A 24774-nucleotide genomic window follows, 5' to 3' on the forward strand; every position below is an offset into this window, starting at 1 on the left:
CATCCTGTAAACAATATGAAATAGATGGACATATCAGCAATTACCATAATTTTTTGATTAATTAGGATGCATGCAGAGGACAAGAAACTATTAAGCACCCACAGGGGAGAAACTTCATGGGAATGAAGATGAATGCATGTGTTATATATGAGAAATGGGTAATATGGATGATTAAGTATGTGAGATGAGAAGAGGTTAGAGGAGGAAGCATTGGATGCCAATACTGACTATAAACACATTAGATAAGTCTTAAGGAAATTCATTACTGGAGAAGCTTTCTCAAATATATATTGATATAAATACAAAAAGAGTTTAAATGGAGAGTTTTTTTTTTTTTTTTTTGAGCTGTTCATTAGTGAATCCTATACACTTCAAACAAGCAAACTACTCTCTCTGCTCTTGGATACTCTCCAGAAAACAACAGTTGATATGAGCCACAAGTATTATACAGTAAAAATACAGCTGACAGATTACCAGACAGACGCACAAGTGTACAACGCATGGGGAAACAGATTTGCAAAGCTTCGGGAACACTTGTCTTTTGGATAGTCACTGTCATTTCTGTAGAAATCCTGTGAAATCGTGACGTTTCTCACTTCCATAATGGGATTCGTCCCAAAATATCCCAGCAGTATATAAATCACTTGCAAAACTTGAATTTTCCTGTACTGACAACTGTATACCTTTCTCCACATCATGGAGCTCAGATGTGAGAGCAGTCACTAAGCCAAATCTTTGTTCTCATTTTCAAATCTACATAAAACTAGACCCCCACAATTACCTGTATTGACAGAATGTATTGACAAGAAAGGAACCCTAAGTAGGAGGCACTGAGCAGAGAGACAGTGTGTCTGCACTTACTAATAAACATGTCTGGGTGGCCCTGAATTCTCCAGCAGCAGACTCCGGAAGGTGTAATCTGCAGGCCTTTTGCTCTACCCTAACAAGCTATTAGTATTCTCTAGTTATCTAACAAGCTATTAGTATTCTCTAGTTACCTTTACCTTTCATTTAACACAAGATTTTAGTCTAGCAAATTAACTGCTTATGCCTTTACCTCTAAAATATACAGGAAAATTAGCTTGGGTCACTAAACCAACTCTAGAGAAAGAATTCCTTCTCACCTGGGTGCCAGTGGATACAAAACCCTGAGGGCCAAACTCCATCCTAATCCTTCACTATCTGCCAGGGTACTTCACAGCCACGCCCCTTCTAAGACTTAAGGTGCCTACCTTGCCATTATTTTGTCTGTCCTGTTAGCATTAAAAAATACAAGCTTGTTAACTATATCTCTGTAGATATATAAGCTGGAAATATTGTTGGTTGGGTTGACAGTGAGGAATATCCAAAGAGGAACATAGAGGCGAAACATGGAAAGGGGACTATCAAGAGAGCATAGAAAGAATAAATGGGACATGATAAAAGACACTTATGTGAGCTAATTTATTTCATTTATCCTCAGACCGTATTAGTCAGGTTTTCACCAGCTATACTTCTGAATTATGAGAGGTTTAATGGGGCTTAACCTCCACATAAATCTCGATAAATAGTAAAATCCTGTTGTTAAAGAAGTTACATACTTGAGCAAAGAATCAAGATGGTGTGGGAATGGAAACATCATCCCTACTGACTGGCTTTCACAGTGCTGAATGGAATTGTGCACATGGACAAAGGAGAAAAAGAAATCAATCAGTTTTACCCAGCTGTTATCCCTAACAATGGCTAGGTTAGCAAGGTGCAATGGTGGGGAAAAAAAAAATCCAACAAGTAACCAATCACTTTCTGCACTGATTTAAGGCTCATTCTATAAGATGGAACCTGTACATGTGACTATTGATCAGGAACAAGAACGTGTGTCTAAACAGGTCACTGGATCTGGAAGAGAACCCATTAGTATTATTCTACTAAATGGACATAGTTTTAGACTGACTCCTAATGACTTATCCTTGTGATTATAGATTGGTGTATCTCTTTTTGGCTATTTGAGACAGGGTCTCTCTGTGTAACTTTGGTACCAGACCTGGACTAACTCTTATCAACCAGGCTGGCCTCAAACTCAGAGAGATCCACTGCCTTTTGCCTCCTGAGTGCTGGAATTACAGGCGTGCGCCAACACTGCCTGGTGGATTAGCACATCTCTTACCTCTCACCAGAGATGCTTCCTTTTGCTGTAGATGGAGATTACCACAGAGACTAACAACTGACCAAGGTAAGAAGAGACCATAGAGTGCTTAAACCTAAATAAGATAGCGACATCATGGTCAGTTCTCTCAAAGCTCAGAGATCACAGTGGAAGAGCAGGTATCAAGACTGTAAGAGTGAGAGAAAGTAGATGACCACAACAAAAGAGTCTTCTTAATCTAACAGGGCAGCTGCACATATGAACTCACAGCAAGTCTGATACTATGGAAAAAACTGCACAAGGTCAAGCTGGACAGTATCCCAGCCTGGAGGGGAAAATGGTCATGGAGCGGAGCCCTTAGCTGAAAAAGTGTTGCCAATTGGGGGCTGCTGTAGAGGGAGGGTGAGTTTTCTTTAGGGAAATATTTGCAGCACTCAGTGAACTCACTGAGCTTAATAGGAAAGAGATGGGGAGAAAAGCAGAGAGAGAAAAAGAGGGAGAGTGAGGAAGAGAGATAGAGAAAATATATGTAATATATGAGACTGGAAATGAGTAACAGTTGAGAATACTGGAGGGAATTAAGAGTGGATGTAATCAAAACATACTATATGTATGCACAAAACTATCAAACATTTTTTCATTATTTGATACACAAAATTTAAAATATTTTATATAAAAAGGCCACAAAATAACGCTGCTTAACTAAAATGAATCAAAGCACATTATTAAATGAAAATAATAGCTTCAGTCCAATATTATGTTTAATATGGAAATGATTATTAGTTTAATTAATATTTCTAGAACAAATTAACAAGACAAAATTTCATTTAAAATAGAATCATTTTATTAAGAAGTTACCACAGATAAAAATAGAAGTCAATTCAACCATATTCAATATCATGTTATGTGGTGATTTAAATAGCCATTTATATTAATTATGCATCAGTATTCATTTTTCCCATGCTTTCAAAATGAAACAAGAGCTTCCATTACCAAAAGTCTGTTTAAATTTTTTATGTACTCTTAACTTAGGTTCTTCCTCTATTTTCTACAATTCACCATAGTTTTCACATTTAATCTCAAATATGAATAATTAAAATGTGATGTTTTATTTCAACTGAGTTGTCACTTTTCAGTTTACCCCACTGGAACTTAAAACTTAAATTGGTGGTGAGAGGAGATGGGTGTGTTTAGTCTTCATTTTGAACTTTATCAGTATGATGCACATTTGATGAATTTTATTTCCTTATTTCATGGAATTATAATATTATAGATAAATGGTGAAAGAAGAGAGAGGTGATGGGTAAACAGACACATAAATAAATATAAAAAATAAATATAAATATACACGGAAAAAGGCAGAGAAACCCAAAGAGAGGCATAGGCAGATAAGAAGGAAAGAGATTGAAGGATTATATATAAACATGTGGGGACTCAGTGAGTAGCTGAACCCACTAATGTTGGCCTATTTTTTCAGGTTATTTTTCTTTGCCCTAATTTAATGATTTCTAGTCACCTTTAATCATACACATCTTTTTGGTAACTGAGTAAAGTTACTAGTTCATCAATTACCCATTCTTTCCAAAACTTTACTATGAATTAAATTGAATCAAAAAATTCACCAGTGTTTAAAAAATTGAAATTCTCATGGAGATGTTTGATATTTTGAGGTGTCATAAATTTTAAACTTAGATCATTACTATTCCATGAAAACGTGGCTTTTATTTTCTTAAAGTCAAAATTTTGGTTATATAAATTAATACAGAGATTCACTGAAACATATTTCCAAATAGACACTGATATGATTTTAGTGCCAAAAAGCTAAAAACTATTTGTAAACTCTTTTAGGCAACATTTAATAAAGGGCAATTTTAGGAAGAGGTATCAGGAAAGTCATTAAATCAGACAAGTTACATGCACACCCATTACCTAGAAGCATAAACTGCTTCCAACTTTGTCCTGATAATTAGGGGGAACAAAGTTCTATCAGAATAAAAAATAGCTTCTCCTTTACATAGAATGGCTGCCACATTTATCAGGCCATTGGCTGACAATCACACATTGAATACTCACTTCAGTGGACAGGATACTGAATGTCAGGACAACCAACATGTAACTGAGTGCTCAAATCTAGGCTCTGTTGTTAATGAAGGACGGTGTTAATAGTTATTATTCCCAGAAAACAATCAGAAACTAGGGCTGTTTCTTACAATAACAGCCAGGGTTTGTGGAAATCTATTGCCCTTCCATTTTAATACTGTGGTTATCAGAGTTAGTATATTTAGAACCATTGACGTACGTTTTTATGATAACGGGATTTTATAAACAAATTGTGATAAGAGTTCCTACTCAACCTCTCAGTCATTTCTCACTAGATCTCCCTAGAAGGTAAATACCTAATCTCTGGTTTAATGTGTCCAAGTAGTCTTCTACACAATATCTTCTTTTAGTAAAATCCTCTGTTCTCCCAGGTCTTATTTCTTACTTCCTTTACTTTGTTTATATGACAACTACTAATGGTTACAGTTAATCTGGTCTTTTCCTTTAATTGAAACATTATTCAGACACTTTTCTCTTGATTTATAAGATACTTAAATAAAACATATACTTATCCAATATACTTTAGCGATAAAATTTTCTGTGATTAAGTCATACAAACTCCTTAGTTTATCAGTTCTAAAAATTACTTATGCTTTATTAGTAGAAATTTTGCACCAAGAATGCATACACTACTTAAAATGTTAAAAAGTAAACAGATGACAAGAGAGACAACTCAATAGTGACAGTTCCTCCCCTTCATCTTCTGTTCTTCCCCCTTTTAGACAAGGTCTATCTGTCGCTCTAACTGGCCTTGAAATTACTATTACAGACTACCTTGCAAATTCAGATGCTGGGATAATAAACATACACACACACACACGAGCGCGCGAGCTAGTAAATCTAACTGTGGAGAGGGAAGGTCTGAAAAATATTTTTCATTAATGGGTACATATTTTCGTCCTTTTTAAGATAACATACATAAATTAGAAAGCTTAATTGTTTGACTCATTTCATTGACATAATTTAGTTTATGTGCATAGACTGGTACCTACGCCGTTTACCATGTTAATAAATAATTCATATGTATTCATGTGTTCTAACTGTAGCTCTATCACACCAAGTGAGTTGTAGCCAAGCAGTTTACAACATAATGGCCATTAACTCTTCAGGATTGGTAATTGAATAATTATTCTACTCTTGATAAAAGTGACACGCTGGTTCTATGCCTTACTTAGCCTCTGTGTTTCCAAGAAAACTCTTTCCTTTCCCTTGCAAAATTTTATTGTTTCTAATGTGTCTTTTCTTTCCCAGCTTGTATCTATTTTCCTGCATTCTTTTCCATGGAAGACTTGCATATCTCATTTAATATAGATATACAAGAAAATATTTTCTAAATAATCTGTATGAATATATAAATGTAGAATGCCTGCCAGGAATATGAATACTAGGAACTGAGGTAATCTGTCACTAAGAATTTATATGTATAGTCAGAAAGTGAACGCTGTCTGTCATGATTTTTTATTTGCTTTCTTTTGCTTTTGAATGTGACTGCCACAACCTCACCTTAGCATACTGGGGGATGCTAACTAACATAGCTAACTGTGTCCCATTATTCAGTTCAGGAAAGACAAGCTATTCCAAGTCGTTTAAAGTCAACTCCAACTTGTTTAGTCACTTTCTTAAGAGTTCATGTAAGTAGGTCACCCCTTATGTGAACTCACATTGTATTTTAAGTAGCAAAAAATGAATATAACATAAGAATTCCAGCAGATGAGATTTGCCAAGCCAACTAATATTGGGGACTTAGCCCGAGAGTTTAAAAATAAGAAGTGTGTGTTCTAACCAGACTGTATACCAATGACTTTGTGTAAATGCCTGCTGCCTCATGTCAGAGTGATCTTCTCAATTCTGTTAGGAACTAGAAAGGAAAGTTTAAGGTAATCAATTATATAACTCATAAGCTGCTCAATTTTAGTTATGACAGAATTAAATAATGAAATGTGGACACTATGAAAAACTGACAAGATGAAAGTGGTTATGATAAAGCTTCTCTGCATGCATTGAGGCCGTATTTGATTCATATTTAATCTTCTTACATTAAATAAAACTTTCAGCCATCTCCTGACTTTGAAAAGGACAAAGAGAAATCATGCATCTTATGAAGTGCTTTGGATCATTTGCACAAACTCAGAAATTATTCAATTTCTACCTTGACCAGTTAACAAGCTTTGAGACTTGAAAATGAATCGTGACCTCCTCAAAATCAATTGAGGTAAAATTTTTTTCCCCTTTTACTTTCTTGAGACAGCATTTTCTGTGTAACTGCCATGACTGTTCCGGAACTCACTTTTTAGAGCAGGCTCGTCTCGAACTAAAGGTGATCTGCCTGCCTCTGCTTCATGCGAGCTGGGATTAAAGACAGGCACCACTACTGTAAAACTAATTTATTCAGAATTTCAAACAACTTCAATCATTGTATACAGAAAATTATAATGATTAGAGCAATATATGTTTAAAGTCAAAAATCCATTTAAATGCATAGGTAATTTTATTGACTAAACTCTAGAAGTAGTTACTATTTGGTGAATCAATTCATAGTAGAATGTAAGTGACACTCACTTTAGATATATTTGGAAATGTCTTAGATTTGATAATAATAATGATGTTATTTTGTGAGGTTAATTATCTGAAGTGATTGTTGTAGTATTTATCTTCACACACAATTTTCTAAGATTTCTAATAAATATAATTTATATCATTTGATGATTACTATTATAGATAGTGAATTCAAGATAATAATATAATTAATGTATTTAATTAATATAATGGGAAATGATATAATGTATTTAATATATTTAAAAGTATAACTACTACAAATCCTACTTATTTGAATAAAGTCATAAACATATTCATATAGAGAATTGTGGTGGTATGAATAGGTATGGTCTTGCAATGCTTGGATGGTAAGGAGTAGAAATTGAGGAGGTGTGGCCTTGTTGGAGGATGTGTGGACTTTTGGAGAAGTGTGTCACTAAGGAAGCGGGCTTTGAAGTCTCATAGATGCTCAAGTTACTCTCAGGGTGACACACAGACTCCTTCTGCTGCTTGTGGATCAAGATTCAGAATTCTCAGCTCCTTCTCCATTATTATATCTTCCTGCATAGCACATGTCATGACAACAATGGACTAAACTTTTTAAACTGTAGCCAGTCACAATTAAATGGTTTCCCTTATAAGAGTTACTTTGGTCATGGTGTCTCTTCACCAAATAAGACAAGAGTTGTCTGAGTCTGGTCTTCTGTTACTTATTGTATCTGGAAGATCACTGTTTTACTGAAAAAAATTGGAGTGTTTTCTTTATGAAATTAATAAAGAATTTTTAGGTATCTAAAATATGTAAGACCATATTATTAGACCATACTATTAGAAAATACAGAATGATCAAAGAATCAGTAACTCCTAAGATAGAAACACTTTACTTCAACACAGTATAACAGATCTAATGTATGTAAATACTTAAGAGAAAATATTTTGTAATGTTTAAGATTATTGTCAAAATGCATAAAAATTTGTGAATTCATAAAATGACAAAATATCCAAAAGTAAATTAATCAAGTATATTAGTTTTAAAAATTATAAATGCTTGCGAGGAGGGCCTTGGACTTCCCACAGGGCAGGGTACCCTGTCCTCTCTTAGGACTGGAGAGGGAGGGCTGAGGGTGAGTGAGGGAGTGGGAGGGCAATGGGAGAAGGTGGAAATTTTGAATGGTATTATTTATAAAGAAAAAAATAATAAAATAAAAAAGATATTGGCCAACTTTGAGCATGGTCTCATGTACCATAAATTCAGATGAAAAGCATGTGTAGGTCTGTTGGCTGCTGGATTTGGTTCCAGTTCCCAGCACTCACAGAGGACTGTGGATCACTACTCTTTCTGTGACTTTATCCCCAGATAAATAAACCTTTGTTATGCTCAAAAAATATATAAAAGCTTTCTTCACAGAAGAAATTCAAATGCCAGCAATAAAACAAACTGAAGAAGTTGTTGATTCTTTAAGGACAATGCAAGAGAAAGAATAAGACAGCTATGAAGAAAACCATATATGCATAATCCAGGAAAGGGAAATTTAGAGGATTATTTAATAATGTAAGAGCACAAGAGATAGTTATAGGAAAAATATCTCTAAATTCAGAGAAGGGGGTGGAAAGATAATAGGGGCCAGGGGATCAGTGGTGATACTGCTCAAGTAGGCTCCCTCTTAAGAAGCTGATTTTTTTTTCGTGTGTGTGTGTGTGTGATAACTTTCGAGAGAGGTACAGAATTCTTTTCTAAATATGGAGCTTGTCTTACCTAGAATACAAATCAGTTTACTGCAGCATTACTGAAGAAGGTATGTTGTTTCCTGAACGTAAAAACCTTTAGAGGTATGTTTCTAGACTCTTTCTATTTAATTTCCCCTTTGTTTTTGTTCAAAGCAAGACCACAAACTGTCAATTGAGAAAGAGAGAACCCTGGGGTGATATCCAGGGAGCTGCCTCTAGTCTGCTGGCATCCAGCTAGAAATCCACCTCCCCAAAGAAAGAAAATCAATATTAATAGAACAGCAACTGTTTCAAATAAGTTATTTTATGAGTACACTCAATTTTCAAGTTCCTAAAATCTTTATTCATGACTAACAGGGAGAAAATGAACACCCGCATTTACAAGGAATGTTCTGTGAAGAGTGGTTTTTACGTACATCATTTCATTTAAAAGGATTTGCTGGGGCAGTCAGATTGGCTCTAGCTGAAACAGCCCAATTACTAGTAAAATCTGCCTCAAGCCTTAAAGGCTGATGGGCTTTAAAATCCATGATGCTAGACTGGCTATCAGCATCCTTACGAAGACAGCCAGAAAGCACACTACACACATACTATACAGCACTGACGAGCGGCATTGCTACTCATTTACACTCCGGGTATAGATGGAACTAGAAACATAGCCATGCTTTCAAAGTAGCCAAATGTCAAATGGGCGCAGGCCAATACAATCAGGATATCAATAAGCAATAAAGTAGTCAAAGAAAAGTGGTTAGCGTGTGTAGCGCTTCACGGGTTCCTACAGAATATTAAACAATTCATGACTCGGAGAAAATAGAAATCAACAGGTGTAAAACAACCTTGATTTTAAGTGTTTAGGAAATTTGTTTTCTATGGGTTTGGCTCTTTACAATCATTTAGTCCTGGTGAGGAGGGTTGCTATACAGTGTACTTCAATAATTATCTAAGGTTATAAAAACTGGCCACATATAAACTGCTAGGATTTTGTTGCAAGCATATGGAGTCTGTCTTCAACTTTGCTCTATCTATTGGTATTTAACCAGGTTCTGGATAGTAGAGGAGGGGCAGAGCTTTGGATTTGATTACTTGGTATAAGCTAGACATCTATAGGTAATTCAACAGAAAGCAAAACAAAGTGGCTCCCATCTAAATGCATGGTTTGTTAGTTCTTCAAGTTACCACACAAATATTTTCAAGCTCTACAAAACTATAGAAACATTTCTAGATACTAGGAGTATCAACATCTAAAAGATCTTAGACAGAGATAAGTAATTAAAGCTAACACAGCACTGTAAGAGCTTATAACGCTGTTTAGGGTGTCTGTGTTCATTTCAATTTCACTGCTGTGACAAATCACCCTGATCAGTAAACACATTGGGGTAGAAAGGTGGCAAATACTTCTAGGTTATAGTTCATGACAGCAGAGAGGTCACAGTGGCAGGAGCTCAAAGTAGCTAGTCCTGCCACACTCACTTTCAAGAGCAGAGAGAACTACATTCATTCAGGCCTGCTAACTTGCTTGCTTGCTTGCTTGCTTGCTTGATTTCCCGTCTTTTACAAGACCCTTTGCCTTGGGGATTGTCTATCCCACAGTGGGCTGTGTCTTCCCTCGTCAACCTATGCATACATATCTGCGTGTTCATTACAGTGAATGAAATTAGTTTAATTATGCATGTAAAAGCCTACATTTCCCTTTTACAAATTCACTTATTGAAAAAAGATACACAAAGACAGAAACTAATCACTCAGAAAATCATGAATGCTTTTGGCATTTTGACTTTTACTGCAGAATCCAGCAAAATTTATGGTAAATTAAATAATGACTAAAACCTTTATTATATATAAAAAAACAGATTTCAGCTGGGCCGTGGTGGCACGTGCATTTAATCCCAGCACTTGAAAGGAAGAGATAGGCAGATCTCTGTAAGTTCAAGACTAGCCTGGTCTACAGAGCAAGTTCCAGGAGAGGTTCCAAAAGCTACAGAGAAACCCTGTCTTGAGAAAAAAAAAAAAAAAGATCATTCTTAGCTTCCTGAATATCTTTACTAGGGTAAGATTGAGGGTAATCTACAAACTGACAAAGCTTCTGTTTGTTTACTCATCTAAATGTAGCTTCTGACCTGTGTAAAATCTCAGTTTCCTATTGAGAAATCATAATTTCTTATTTTTAGTTTCTACATTTGTAGGCAGATTGTCCCATTTACTTGAGGTAGAGTGTTAAACTATCAATGGCTCTTATAAGATTTTAAGAAATTTAAATCCATTCCTTTCATCTTTTTTTTTTCTACTTGCAAAGGCACAAATCTGTATAGTAGGAACAGGTCAATCCCAAGTGCTCATGAATGTGTTAGAACATGGTGATACAAACAGCTCTGCTTACCATTTCCAAGTCCCAAGATCAGATAGAGACTGACTCATGTTACCTTTGAAATGGACCATTTCTGTGCAGCTTGAAAACTAGTCATTCATCTACTCTTTAGCTCAATTAATAATTACAAAAAAATGTCTAATGCTGAGACTTTAAGATCAATGCCTTGCAAATAAGGCATTTTTGATGCTACACAATTTGATATGCGGAAAATTAAAATGCCTTAACAATGAACTTAAAGCTGTCTCCTAACTGTCATTTTCTGCAGTGGGACAGGAATAAACTTTGTCCAAAGTTTCTCTATCTATAGGAGTTCGAAGTTTACCACATGCTAAAAATAATAAATAATGATGATGATAATAATAATAACATATCTCTGCTTCATTCCCTTAATTTTCATTAACTAAACTCATACCATAAGAGCAGCATTAATAATGGCAACAGTAGCTCATCGCTTTCCATTCATAGACATAGACACTGTGTGTGTGTAGTGTACACAGGTGTGCTAACCAGACATTTACATATGTTGTTGCTTGTTGTTCCCGTACATTGAACTCCTTGAAAGCTCATTTGCTGTCCTCAGTCCCTGACCCCTGCTCTCCTATAGAAAAGGTTGTGTGTGTGTGTGTGTGTGTGTGTGTGTGTGTGTGTGTGTGTGTGTTTTATCATATGAATTTACTGCAGGCTCACAATCCTATGTTTATTCCCTGTGACTTTCACCCCTTTGCTCATTAATGAATTTGCATGCCTTTTCTGCTTGTCAGTTTATTTCAGTCAGAGAGAAAAGGTCTCTTAGCCCACCCTAGCATTATTTTCCACGCATTATTTCCACTACGGATTAACACATTGCATGTTTCCAATAATTCCCAATCATTCATGCTGTTAATGCAAGCTTCATTTATTTCCTCATAATACATTTCTTTCATCTATTAGTGCTTTGCTTATTTTGTAACTTAATGTCTCTACAAGCAATGATTTTCATTCAAGAAATGCCAAAAAAATAATATGGAAAGGTTATATAAATGTCACTGCTTTCCTGCAGATTTTACATATCCTGTTGAACTCTGAATATCTGGAGAAAATTTCTACTATAAAGAAAATACCTGTAGTCATGAAGTAGTGTTCATGAAATAGCATTTGACTTGACAGAGAAAGGCTTGAAAAAAGTGTAAAAAGGTCCTTCTATTCACACGTTCACATACACAATACCTCCAGTTTTCTTTCTGATATAGAATTCTGGATCATAAGGAGGCCCATACTGGTTTTTCCATTCTTCATACTTGTTTATTATAAAATCAGTCACTGGCATTATATAAAGCTTCGGAAACCAGTGTGTGCTGTATTGGAAGCAAACTGCCCTTTTAAGCTATGTAATAGATTATATTGCAGAAAAGAATATGAAAGTGTAAATTCCTTTTGTTCTTAAGGGTTACATGAGAAGGTCACCGAGTACCTTGAAGTGGTGTAGAAATATCAAAGAAAGAACACTTGAACTGTTTTGTTAATATAGCCAAAGTACTTTAAATTTTATTTTGACAATCAGATCTATATTTTGACACCTGAAGGCAATCATTATATTTAACTCGCAACATTAATTCATTAATTAATCATAAGGCTCTTTAGCCTTGCACTGCTGATCCTTATGCTTCAGATTTTGTTATTGGATAATCATTTTAGTTCCTCAAATTTCAGTCTTTATCTAAAAGTAAGTAATAATACTGTTGAAAAATCATAGAAAATTAAATTAAACTATTACAAATACAACAATGTCCTACCATTTCTGGAACTGAATTATTACACAATTACTTATTCCTAAAAAATTCTTCCACATAAGTTATACTTAAGTACTGAGAAATTTATAAAATATAAAAAGTACAAACAAAAAATGATTATAATAATTTCTACCTCACATCTGAAGTCTTCATTTACTTTTACTTCTATAAAACTAGGTCTGTGCAACTGATGTAGGAAGACATTTACCATTCAGTATTGTTTCATTACTTCTTTACTTAACTTTATTGACTATTTACTAAGCCATACTGTTTAAATACAAGTTAAAAATGTCCTGGTATGTGTTAAAATAAATTGGGATATCTGTGGGAATGTCATTCTTTTATTTGGGTAGAGAATAAAGAAGATTTTTTAAATATCGATTTAAGGGTTTTTTTTTTCTCATTTTAGGTGAAAAGGCCTTTCTCATAAAACTTTATCATACACAATTTTCCATAATATTCTGGTACTTAATAATATTTTATTTTAGCTCTTAGGATAATAAGAACAATGAAACAGACATTCTGCATGTTTAAATTTTTACTCTTCCTTTTAGAGGAAGGAAAATGTCAGCATTGCTTACCTGGAGATATGATGTAGAAGAAATCTTTAAATTCATCCATCCAAACTTCTGCCAGCCTTCTGTTGTTCTTGTTAATGACATGGCCAGTGCCACCAGGGAATGTATATGGAGTTGCCTTTCGAAAAACATGACCGACGTGAGAGCAAGTCACGATCTCCAAAGAGCCTCCACATTGCCAGATCTAGGGAAAAGAGCAATTCCATGTAAGAGCCAATAGAAACGATGCAATGAGAATACATAGCATGACCAAAGTTTCAACCATACCTACAGATGCTACACACGTAGACACAGAATTTTAAGCTAAGATAATCACATTTTACAAAGGAAGATAGTCTCTTTAAACAATTGTAGTACTTGGATTTTGGAACTAAGATATAGCTCTTTTCGAGTCATTTTATTAGGTAACCCAAGTTATAGTGTAGAGTTGTTACACACTGTTATTTAGCAGATTCTGATACAAGTGAATCTCATTTTGAATTGATAGAGATGACACAATTTCAAAAATCTAAATTTGGTTTGAAGAAAAATCTATCAATTACCCTCCTTCCATTTGGGATTGCAAATCCTTACCCACTCTCAGACATCAATTTCTTTTTTTGTAAATCGTATACAGTTGTTTGTCAGTACTCTTACTAATATTCTGAAATGCTTTTACTTCTGCTTTGTACGTATCCTTCAAAATAATATTTGTAGGACCTATTTTGGAGAGACTGAGTATTGGCATACTTTTCTACTGTAAACATTATTTTAATATAGAACTAAAAGTATTATTGTGAACATTTACTCATTCAAGAAAAATATTTTTAAGGAAAGATACTTTGGAAACCAGGAACTCTTAGAAAACATATCTTGGATATCTTGATATTCTCAGATCTACTCTGTAGTTGAAGGAAGGTATTATATAAAGTTATCACAACTTTATTTATTTCATTTATTTTATTTATTTCACATAGTATTCATTTCAGTAAAATTTCACTGCATAGCCAAAGGCCTTACTAGTATCTTGGACCTAGATATTGGTGTATTGACAGTGCCCCCCCATGTCAAAAAGTTCTGCATGTGTGTATTCAATCAATTATGTATTGAAAATATTAGGAAATGGTATCTTTATTAAATGTACACAGAATTTTCTGTTGTCAAAAATAACCAATAGGGACAGTAAGGTAGATCTTTGAGTAAAGGCACTCTTTTTGCATTGTGACAACCTGAATTAAATTTCAGAACCTGAATAGTGGGAAAAAAGAGCTGATTCTAGTAAGTTGTGTTCTGACAGTCAAAAGAATGTGTATCATAATGTATACCAGCAAAAATAATAATGTAACAGGAGAAATACATAATAAAAACTATTACATAGCAACATTTACATTATACTAAAAATACAATCTTCAGATATTTTGAAGTACAGAGAAAGTTATCAAAAAGCCATATGCAAGTATCGTGACTTTTATGTAATGGACTCTTACAGTCACTGTTCTTTGTCCACTGTGACAAGACCTAGAACTAATTGTCCCACCCCCATATGAATAGAAGATTGCCTGTGTGAGCAGGATTATAGTACTGGAAGAGATGAGAAATCTAACACTTAAGCAGAAAGCCGACTACTGGGCTTCTTTATCACTCTCAAAAGACAAGCAGATTTTCCTAAAATATTTCATAGGCTCATACCTCTTCCACCATTAGACCATGATACCTACAACCCATCTTGCAATTGTAGAAATCTTCACATTCTTCCTTTACTTAAATAAAGGTAGTTGATCATTCTCCCCACAATGATAAATCTAGATGTACAGATCAGTCTAGACACACCCCTTATATCTTATAAATGTATCTGATTTAATCATGCCTCCTGCAGTTCTCTTGATATCGTGAATTCACCCTACAAATTACACACTATGACTTCAGAGTACGCATCTTCAATACCCAAAGCCAATGACAAAAATCTATAAAAGATGAAGAAATCATAAATTGTGTTATATTTGCCTCCAGCATATTTCATTTATATCCATATGAAATCGTATACACTATATTTTATAGACATCACTTTTTTTGTTTTTTTACTCATTGCAGAGTGATGTTCATTTCTTTATCTTTCTTAAATTATGTGTTGTGGAAGCCAAAAGTGTTTATTTAGATGAGCTATGTATAATACTCCATTTCTGGAAACTTTTTTCCCATGTGTTGCTTGACAGTTTTCCCTTTTCTTAAACTACCTTTTATATGTTGTTCTCCATTTCTCTTCATAGGCTCAAAGTTGGTCTCATTTGTTGTATAAACATAGATACAATATAAATGATGACAACTTTGACTCTTATATCTCAATATGGACTTTTCCAATGGGACATGAATTAGTACAGCAAAACATTTACTGGTCACTTTTTTTTCCTGCTTACCTCAGAGATAACCAAATATGCCTGCCTCTAACCAAATATTTGAGTCCACAATCCTCTACCAGTCTGATCTTATTTTGTCCAAGGAATTAAAAAAAAAACTGTTAATTAATGGTTACACCAATCTCCCAGATGGCTGGTAAAATTAAATAAGAAATAAAGTAAAATCAAACTCATTGACATAACTGCTTTCTCTTTAACTTTTTATTTATTTATTTTTTAAATTTATTTATTTATTAAGGATTTCTGCCTCCTCCCCGCCACCACCTCCCATTTCCCTCCCCCAACGCATTCAACCTGATAGTGTTCTCAGAGTTTTTTGTCCTACCCAGTTCTCCCAGTCGTTAAGTCCCAAAGAAATCACACAGAGGTCTACATTAACTATAAACTGATTGACCTAGTAGCTCACACTTCTTGTTAACTCTTATAACTCATATTAGCCAATTATTCTTGTCTATGTTAGCCATGTGGCTCCATACCTTTAGTCACATCTTGCTTGTTCTATGGCTGGGTCAGGACTGCAGAATTAGCTTTCCTCTTCCCAGAATTCCCCTGTTCTCATTGCCCCATATCTACTTTCTGCCTGTTTGTCCTGCCTATACTTCCTGCTTGGCTACTGGCCAATCAGCGTTTATTTAAACTATATTTGACAGAATACAGATCATTTTCCCACAACATGATAGTATTGTCTGAAAAATAATTTACGGATGACTCATTTGCTCAGATTGATACTAAAAACACCAGATCCTGGCTAGATGATGACTTCAACAACAGAAATGCAGTATTAATGTCTGAGAAGTTGGGCCATCTATCATATAACTCATACAGAGAAAGCTATGCTGCTATTCCCTCCTCTTACAACATCTCCATGTCTTTTGGATTAAGGTTTTGCACACATGAACTAATTGTCAACTACTTACAGATCCATTCTCCATGTACAGTGATATGATTGCTCTCTGAAAATTTATTTTGTTCTAAATCAGAAAGGATTTTTTTTTCAAAAAAATTATGTGACTTTGCTTCACTGCTTGAATCCTTCAATGGCTTCTCATTGAACTGAAAAGAGAAGCAAAATTTCCTCATAGTTCCTCTAAGATGATCCATAAGTCTTTTCATATATAAATAACCTGCTATTTTCTAGAATCACATTACACATTTTATTATATATCAAAGCCTTCTCATATTCTTACTTTATACCTATGGAGTTTTATCATAACCCTTTCCATTAAATGAGATGCCCCTTTCTCATTCTTATTCCAGCCAAAGCATGATCTCGCAAGAGCCATTTCTAAAGCCTGGGGAGATAGCTCAATCATGCTGATAGAGGATTCCCTCACGCATGAGTTAAAGTTCCAGAAACAAGGATGGATGATGCGCCTCTGTGAGTATGTGCACAAAGCTCCACACAGACACTCACAAATACACATGAGTTGAAAAGAAAACCAAAAGAGTTTTGAAAGAGAGATTTTCTGTATCCCTGTGCTTCTTTCTTTTTACCTAGGTAGACTATAAAAAGGCAAAGATGGCTGGTCATTTTTGTAGGCCCGAGAGCCAAATATCAAACTATGTATATCCTGAGGCAGAAAGACAATTATTATGCTGCCAAAATGAGCAAATGAATCATTTAAAATTTAGCTATCAAGGTTAATATGAGAAAAAAAAAATCACCGCTAAAAGAATGATTAGATAAGCACCTTTGGGATGCATATAAGTTACATATTGTGAAGTTTTAACCATATGGATTAAGACAAATTACCTTGTCAAATGTGAGCTGTTACATAGTTCTTGGAAATTAAGGGAGCTATTTGTAGGGTACCATACAGCACAAGAGTAAAATAAAATCTAATTCGCAGCTCATGGTGAACGAGGCTGTTGAGCGACACAAAAGCAACCTTACAAGCACTACTGACATCCTTAACATGGGATTGCACAGTAATCTCAAATTCCCTAGAAAAAGCTTTAGCAAAGTTCTTAGCATTTTCATTATAATCAGGTCTTTCTTAAAAGTGAAAGTACTTCAGTTAAATAACACAGAACTTAGTGAGCTAGGGATTTTAAGGTCTTATTATTATAAGGAGTTCCATATATTTTTTTATTTAGTTGTTGAAAAAAAAATTCTGCCTCCTCCCCGGTTCCCATTTCTCTCCCCCTCCTCCCACACATTGCCCCCTCCCCCCACTCTACTCCCCCTCTCCCCTTCACCCCCACTCCATTCCCCCTCCCTCTCGAGAATGAAGAGCAGTCCAGATTCCCTGCCCTGCGGGAAGTTCAAGGTCCTGCCACTTCTATCCAGGTCCAGGAAGGTGAGCATTCAAACAGACCAGGATAGCCAAAACAATCTTATACAATAAAGGAACTTCTGGAGGCATTACCATCCCTGACTTCAAACTCTATTACAGAGCTTCAGTATTGAAAACAGCTTGGTATTGGCATAAAAACAGAGAAGTCATCATTGGAATAGAGTAGAAGACCCGGATTTTAACCCACAAACCTATGAACACCTGATTTTTGATAAAGGAGCTAAAAGTATTCAATGGAAGAAAGCATCTTCAACAAATGGTGCTGGAAGGAGTACCATATTTGTTGGAAGAAAGACTTTCCTTCTTTTCAGTGATTAGACCAACAACAACAACACAACAAACCAAGAAGTGGGATTCAGTGCAAAAAGGAGAACTTAGCTTTTCCCTACCAGAGTGAATTCTATGAATAGCAAATGGGCTAGCTATTCCAGTACTGCCATTTGAACAGAGAAAAATATGCTTAAAATGTTCTTGGAAAATCATCAAGCATGCAATAAAAGCTGATTTTCATTTCTAGTGTAATAAAAATGGTCTCTAATCTAAAGAACCTGGATGCTATAGTAGATTGGCAGGTCAGAAGACTAAGGGACTGGAAGTGTATCTAGCTTCAACTTGCTTCTGAACCTTACAATCAAACATGGTGTATAAAAAAGAGAGCTATAGACTAGCAGTATAGGTCACCAACAACTGCTTGCACAAGTAAGGAAGACAGCTGGTGACTCTCTGTTGTGACAGAGATTAAGACCATCTCTCTAAAACTCTTGGGAGTCAGAGAGATTTTGCAAAGCAAAATACACAATTTTCATAAAATGACAAAAATGTGCATTGAAGATGATCACTACCAAAAGGAGGTGTATCTATATGAAGCCAATCACAGACACTAATAAGCTAAGATATTATACATGATCTACCATTTCTCCAGTTCTCTCTTTTGCCTGACTTGGATAGAGAGAGAACACGAATATACACTCAAAGGTCTTCTGTCATCATGGGCCCATGAGCAAGTCACGCAAATGTCAGCTACTGTTTACATAACAAGGCCTTTACAAAGAACAGAGGGATTTTTAATAATTGGAAGCCGTCAGGAAACCATGGAGTTTGTCATAAATGGCAAGCATTAGCTGCAAAAACTGCTGTCTTTGAAAGCATAAAAACATGACTGGAGAAAAAAATTAGGCATTATGAGTAAATAGTAAGTTATACAACCACAGCAAATTCGGGTTGTACAATGCATCCTCCATCAAGAAATTATTGAACCTGTCCTGGGAATTCTCTCTCTTTACTTTTATATTTTATATTGCAAATGTACATGAGCGCTGGGGTCATTGCGACACCCAGGTGACTCTGTATCTACTCTGTCAACTCCTGGCACTCTCCCAGCTTGAGTCTTATGAGTTCTATGATAATAATAGGGCTCAGGGCATAATAACCTCAAATATGTGAACATGAAATTAGGAAAAAAAATAACTTTTGAAACCGAAAGGTAACTTTGATTTTCCACAACCCAACTCTCTCATTTGACACATCGTAATAAAAAAAATCTTTCATGGCCTGAATAACATGAGTATCAGTCATACAACCTTCATTGTGTTTCTGCCCCTGCTTGGAGCCTAGGTGAATCTAAGCAAACAAACTGGCTAAAACCTTTTACCTTCAACTCCTGTCTTTTGCATTGCCATTCACTTTTTTCCAGTTTTACTTCATAACTCATTCACTTCATTTTATTAAAATTAAAATGCACAACATTCTATGAGACTTTGATCCTCATTTCCGAAAACTTTCCTCTCAGACAACAGTTTTATTAATATTTTTACTTCAAAAAGTTATCCATCTTTTGCAATAGGAGTATCAGTCACCTGGAACCTAGTAGATTAAGGAAAAAAACAAATCTCCCCCCACTATACTCTGAGCATGCACACACTATAGATAATGGAGTTTATTGAAGTACTGGTCCCAAAGATCTCTGCCCTTTCTATCTTAATATGTAAGGTCAGATGTGCTGGTTTTATGCTATCCTGCTAAATGGCAATGATCATTTCTATGGTCATCCAATGGGTTATGGATATTTTTCAATGTTTAGAGGAGTTGGCAACAAGTTGTTATTGGTAATGTGTATTGATATTTCATTTGCATATTGATAAACAAAGCTTGCTTGAAGATTAGAGAGTAAAACATCTGCCCTAGTCAGCCTTAAAGACCTTATAGGTAATGGTGACTCGCTCCTTTAATCTCAGCATTCACACTAGTTTGCCCTAGAAATCAGGTGGTAGTGGTGCACGCCTTTACCCCCAGCACTAGAGAAAAATATAAGAAAGGAAGAGACTGCTCTCAAACAGTTTCATTCCGAGGACCACCATTTTGGACTGAGCTAGAGGTAAGAGTAAGTGGCTGACTGTTTTAGCTTTCTGACCTTCAGGTTGAATTCCAATAACTATTCCTGGATGTTTTATTATTAATGCTACGTTTGGCGCAGAACATTTGGGGTACATATTTATGAAAATGCCATTTGCCTGAGGCTTTTTTACCTGTACAGGCCTAAGATGAACACAAAATATCCAACTAGATTTGGGAGAAAAACTAGTGCTCTCAACTCCCATCCATCCTAGCTTAGCTTTCTCTTCTCCCCTGCCTGTCTGCCCATGGCCTCCTGTGGCATTGCTAGTTTGCAGCCACCCCACGTGGCACCCCCACAACTTCCCGTGGCACCCCACATCTTCCTGCGGCTCCCACATTCCCTAACGCTTGCCGCCAACCCTGTGTGTAGCTCCCATGTGACTACCACAGCTTCCCATGACTCCCACAGTCTGCACACACCTGCTGCATGACTACCCTAACAGGCATCTTTAACAAAAATCTATTCAGTTTGGTTTTGAGTTCTGCTTAGAAATCCCACAGGTTAGTGACATTGGAACAAGTAACGCCAGAGCACTATGAAACAAATAGAGTTGTTTTTTATTAACAAATTCCTCTGTAGTCCACCTCTCCCTTAAACTTACTACGTAGCTGAGGAAGACTTTTAAATTTGGATTTTCCTGTATATACCTTCCAAATGCTAGTATTAGAGGCCTGCAATGCGAAGTGCAACATTCACAGTAGGTAACCGTTATCAACTGAGCTCCAATCATATCATAAACAGAAATATTCTATTGTTGCCTCTACTATCTATATTTGTAAGATTTTGTAAGTGCTCGTGCCCTTAACTTTTCTATTGGAACAAATTGTGATCATAGAAACTATTTGGAGGCTCTGTTGCTTAATTCAGGAGCAAGTAAAATGACTGCTTATTGCGCACTTAATTTTTGCTGATATAGTGTTGCTGTTTTTTTTCTTGTGAAAAAACACATTAAAATCTTGAATTTTACTATTCTTTAAAAGTTAGAATATCAGTATCTTAACAGTTTACTTTAACAATGATGAGTTTAAAACTATAGTCAATGATTTTTCAAGTAGAATGCAACATTATGTTTTCTCAAGTCATTTTATAAGAGCTGAATAAACAGGAAAAACTGAAAAGAACATTTGTCTTAGCCAGATAAACTGGTAATACTCAGACTTCTTTATATAATCAAGCATATCTGATTGTTGATTTGAGACTTCCAAAACATTAATATTTATGTATTTTATCTCTGATAACCAAATTTGATTGTGTATAAAATATATTCTTTTATTCATAGAAAATTAAAGCTAGTAAATGTGATTGACTCCAGATTTTTTTATAGACATCCTTTGATGATTTGTAGTAGATAATCAAAATGTAAAATTGTCCATTGCTCATTTGATCATCTATTTGATTTTCTCCCCACTGCCAAGGAAAAAATTAACTAACTTACATTATCTTTTTCGTGTGTTTTGGCACCTACAGTAGTGACATTCTAATTAAGGATCATACAATTCACAAACAGCTGGTTTTAGTGACTTGTGATTATAATTTCAGAGCGCCAGAGACTAAGGCAGGAGGACCCCTACAAGTTCAAGCCTAGCCTGGGCAGCATACTTAGTCTTAGACTAGTCTAAGTGAAAGTATAGGATCTTGTCTCAATTAAATAAATAAACAATAAAAATACTTGTCATGAGTCAACATGTGTAATTGTACTTTGAGAGGACCTCTTTCCAAATTAATGTTGATTCAGACTGATGCAGGCAGCTACCTGTTATTCTGAGATTTACCTTCTTCTATGCCTGCCGCCATCTCTGCACTGAACCGTTCTGACATCTTCAATAATTAAACTAAATGGCATATAGTGGAGGACACGTGAATGAACCAATGGTTATGTGTGTTTTTAGAAAGTGAGATTGGATTCCTGCTCAACCCCTTACCAGTTGAATGACCTCACTTGTTTTCGTTCTATGATTTAGGTTGTAGGTAATAAAAAAGATTGGGCAGATGTACTCAAGAGGGCTGTTGTGATGATTAAGGCAAACTAGGGCACGTAAAGATATTTAGTCTTTATATGGAAAATGAATTTGAACACAGTAGACTGGAGAGATGTATTAAGGAGTGATTGCAGCAATCTAGGGGCGAGATGATAATGTCCTATGGTGATGATAATGAAACAGAGAGGTGTGTAATAGCCTGACACAATTTAGGGAATTAAAATTATGAATTAATGCATGTGTTTCTTGAACCATTGTGTCATCTATCAGCCTTAGCTCCCAAGCTTGTTCCAGAAAACAGTCCTTGTCTATGCCGTCTTTCATTGATCTGTAATATAACACTACCTACCTCTTTAACATTCCATTCAGCTCTTTATTTTTAGTTTCGTATTTAGTTAAATATTTATATTTCTTTTTAAATTTTGAGGTTTTATTTATACATACTTGTATGAAACTATGCGTTATAAATATACACACATTATATCTTGGAAGCATCATGTTTTACTTTGTAAATATATGCAATTTAAATAGTAAAAGATCTGAATTTAATAACACCAACCAGTAGTCTATGCTATAACTAAAATAAAATGTCAGTCCAAGTAGGTTTATAGTACATAATGATTGATTAATTCATTAAAAGGTGCATAGGGAAATATGGAGAATTGCATGATACCCCCAAAACATGTCTGTCACACAACTGAATTAGAAGCAATAATTTTTGCTTTCCTTGTCCTTGAGAAGATAAACTGGTGATTCTGATAGCATAGACTACATTCACCATTAGTACTTCACTCTCCATTTTGTGTACTCACACAAACACACACACACACACACAGAGAGAGAGAGAGAGAGAGAGAGAGAGAGAGAGAGAGAGAGAGAAATAGAACAAGTAGATGGATGTCAAATTCTATGATTTTTATAATTGTAAAATATTCTGCAAAAGCCTCCACTGGTACAAACCAGATTCATGAAACCACTATTCTTATTTGGTAATCATATTCAGTAGGAAATTTTACTTCATTATAGCCTAAAACTTGGCAGCTTTTCTGCTTTACTGATTCTTTTCTCATACAATATTTTGATGATTTCCCCTCCCCAAATCTTCCCAAACCCTCCCCATCTCCTTAAATATCTGACTTTATTTTCACTCCCCACTCTTCCCCCTCTCAAAAACAATGCAAACTAATACAAACAAAGATCAATATAAACTAAATAAGGAGCAGGAGGAAGAAAAAGAAAAACAGGCAGGCAGGAAGGAAGGAAGAGAGGAAGGGAGATCCTATCAAAACAAATCACGCATACAAATAAAAAAACACAGTTGTTTTATGTTAGGTAACTATTACTGAGCATGGGACCTGTTAATTATTTTGACTGGGGGATGTTGTCTTTGTTTATTGGTTGATCTGTGTTCTACTTTACTTTACTTTGTAACAGTTGATTCATGTAATTTGTAAGTCACCAGATCTGAGTTCATTTTTTTTCCTGATATTTTCTTTGAGATAAGTTCTTGTTATTTAGCCCAGCTGCCCAAACTCATGTTCCCCTTGCATCTGCCTCCTCAGGGTTAGATCACAGATGTTTGCCACCATATCTGACGATGAAGTCACATCTTGATGTGAATAGAATTGAAGATGAGGATTTGCCTATATCAAATAGTTGTGGCCTTTATGTTGTCAGCCTCCAGAGGTAACAAAAAGATCAAGGCTGCTAAAAGACTCTATCCAGTACTTTATACTTTATAACTTAATGCTTCATTCTGTTTTACAATGTCATGGATCATACCTAAAGCTTATGCAGGCTAATCAAGATCTGAATTACTAAGCTATAACTCAGCACAATCAAATACTGCTTTAGGGAAAAGAAATTATTTGTGTGGAAAATAACATAATGGATTATATTTAAAATTATAAGGATAGATTCTGTTGTTGAACAAGACATAAAACAATTATAGAATTTGTAAATGATACTAAATCTGAGCATCCTTAGAAATTTTAGAATTAAAAGAAGAGGAAGGAAGACTGAAAATGTTTTTGGAACCATAAAAATACAACCCCAAATTTTAATGAATTTATACCTACTTGGGAAAGTTAAATTTACCTTCTCTGCATTAGAAGAACATGATAAAAATAACCACTTTGGGGAAGCTGGGGAGCTAGCTCGGTTAGCAAATGCCACATTGATAAGAGAACCTGAGTTTAGTGCCTAGAAAACATGAGAGAGAAAGAATACGGCGATTTAGACTTACAATCTTACCTTTAGGTATGTAGAGACTTGTAGATGTTAGAGCCTCCCTAGCCATCCAAACTACTCAATGGCAAGTTTCAGGCCAGTCACTGACCTTGTCTCAAAAAAGACAGTCTGGTTCACAGGTATCGATACTGGGTAGGAATGATAGTTGTTTCCCTCATTTAGAAGCTTGCATGGCACCTTCTGCTACTACCTTAGGTAGGGAGGAGACATTCAGGTCAGTTCCTGGTCAAGTAAATGCGGGCCTTGTGTCTGAAGTGCAT

At 35.3% G+C, this 24774-nt stretch overlaps 1 protein-coding gene across 1 annotated transcript in view; it reads right to left on the reverse strand.

Moving 5' to 3' along the window:
* The window catches only part of Galnt13 (polypeptide N-acetylgalactosaminyltransferase 13), a 474675-nt gene that overhangs the window by 131037 nt on the left and 318864 nt on the right, over positions 1-24774 (reverse strand). Inside the window, exon 9 of the mRNA XM_075985188.1 lies at positions 13204-13384. Within this exon, the coding sequence (XP_075841303.1) occupies positions 13204-13384 (181 nt within the window). The remainder of the gene's footprint in view (positions 1-13203; positions 13385-24774) is intronic.

The sequence above is a fragment of the Microtus pennsylvanicus genome, chromosome 9 (genome assembly GCF_037038515.1).
Source record: "Microtus pennsylvanicus isolate mMicPen1 chromosome 9, mMicPen1.hap1, whole genome shotgun sequence".
NCBI lineage: Eukaryota > Metazoa > Chordata > Mammalia > Rodentia > Cricetidae > Microtus > Microtus pennsylvanicus.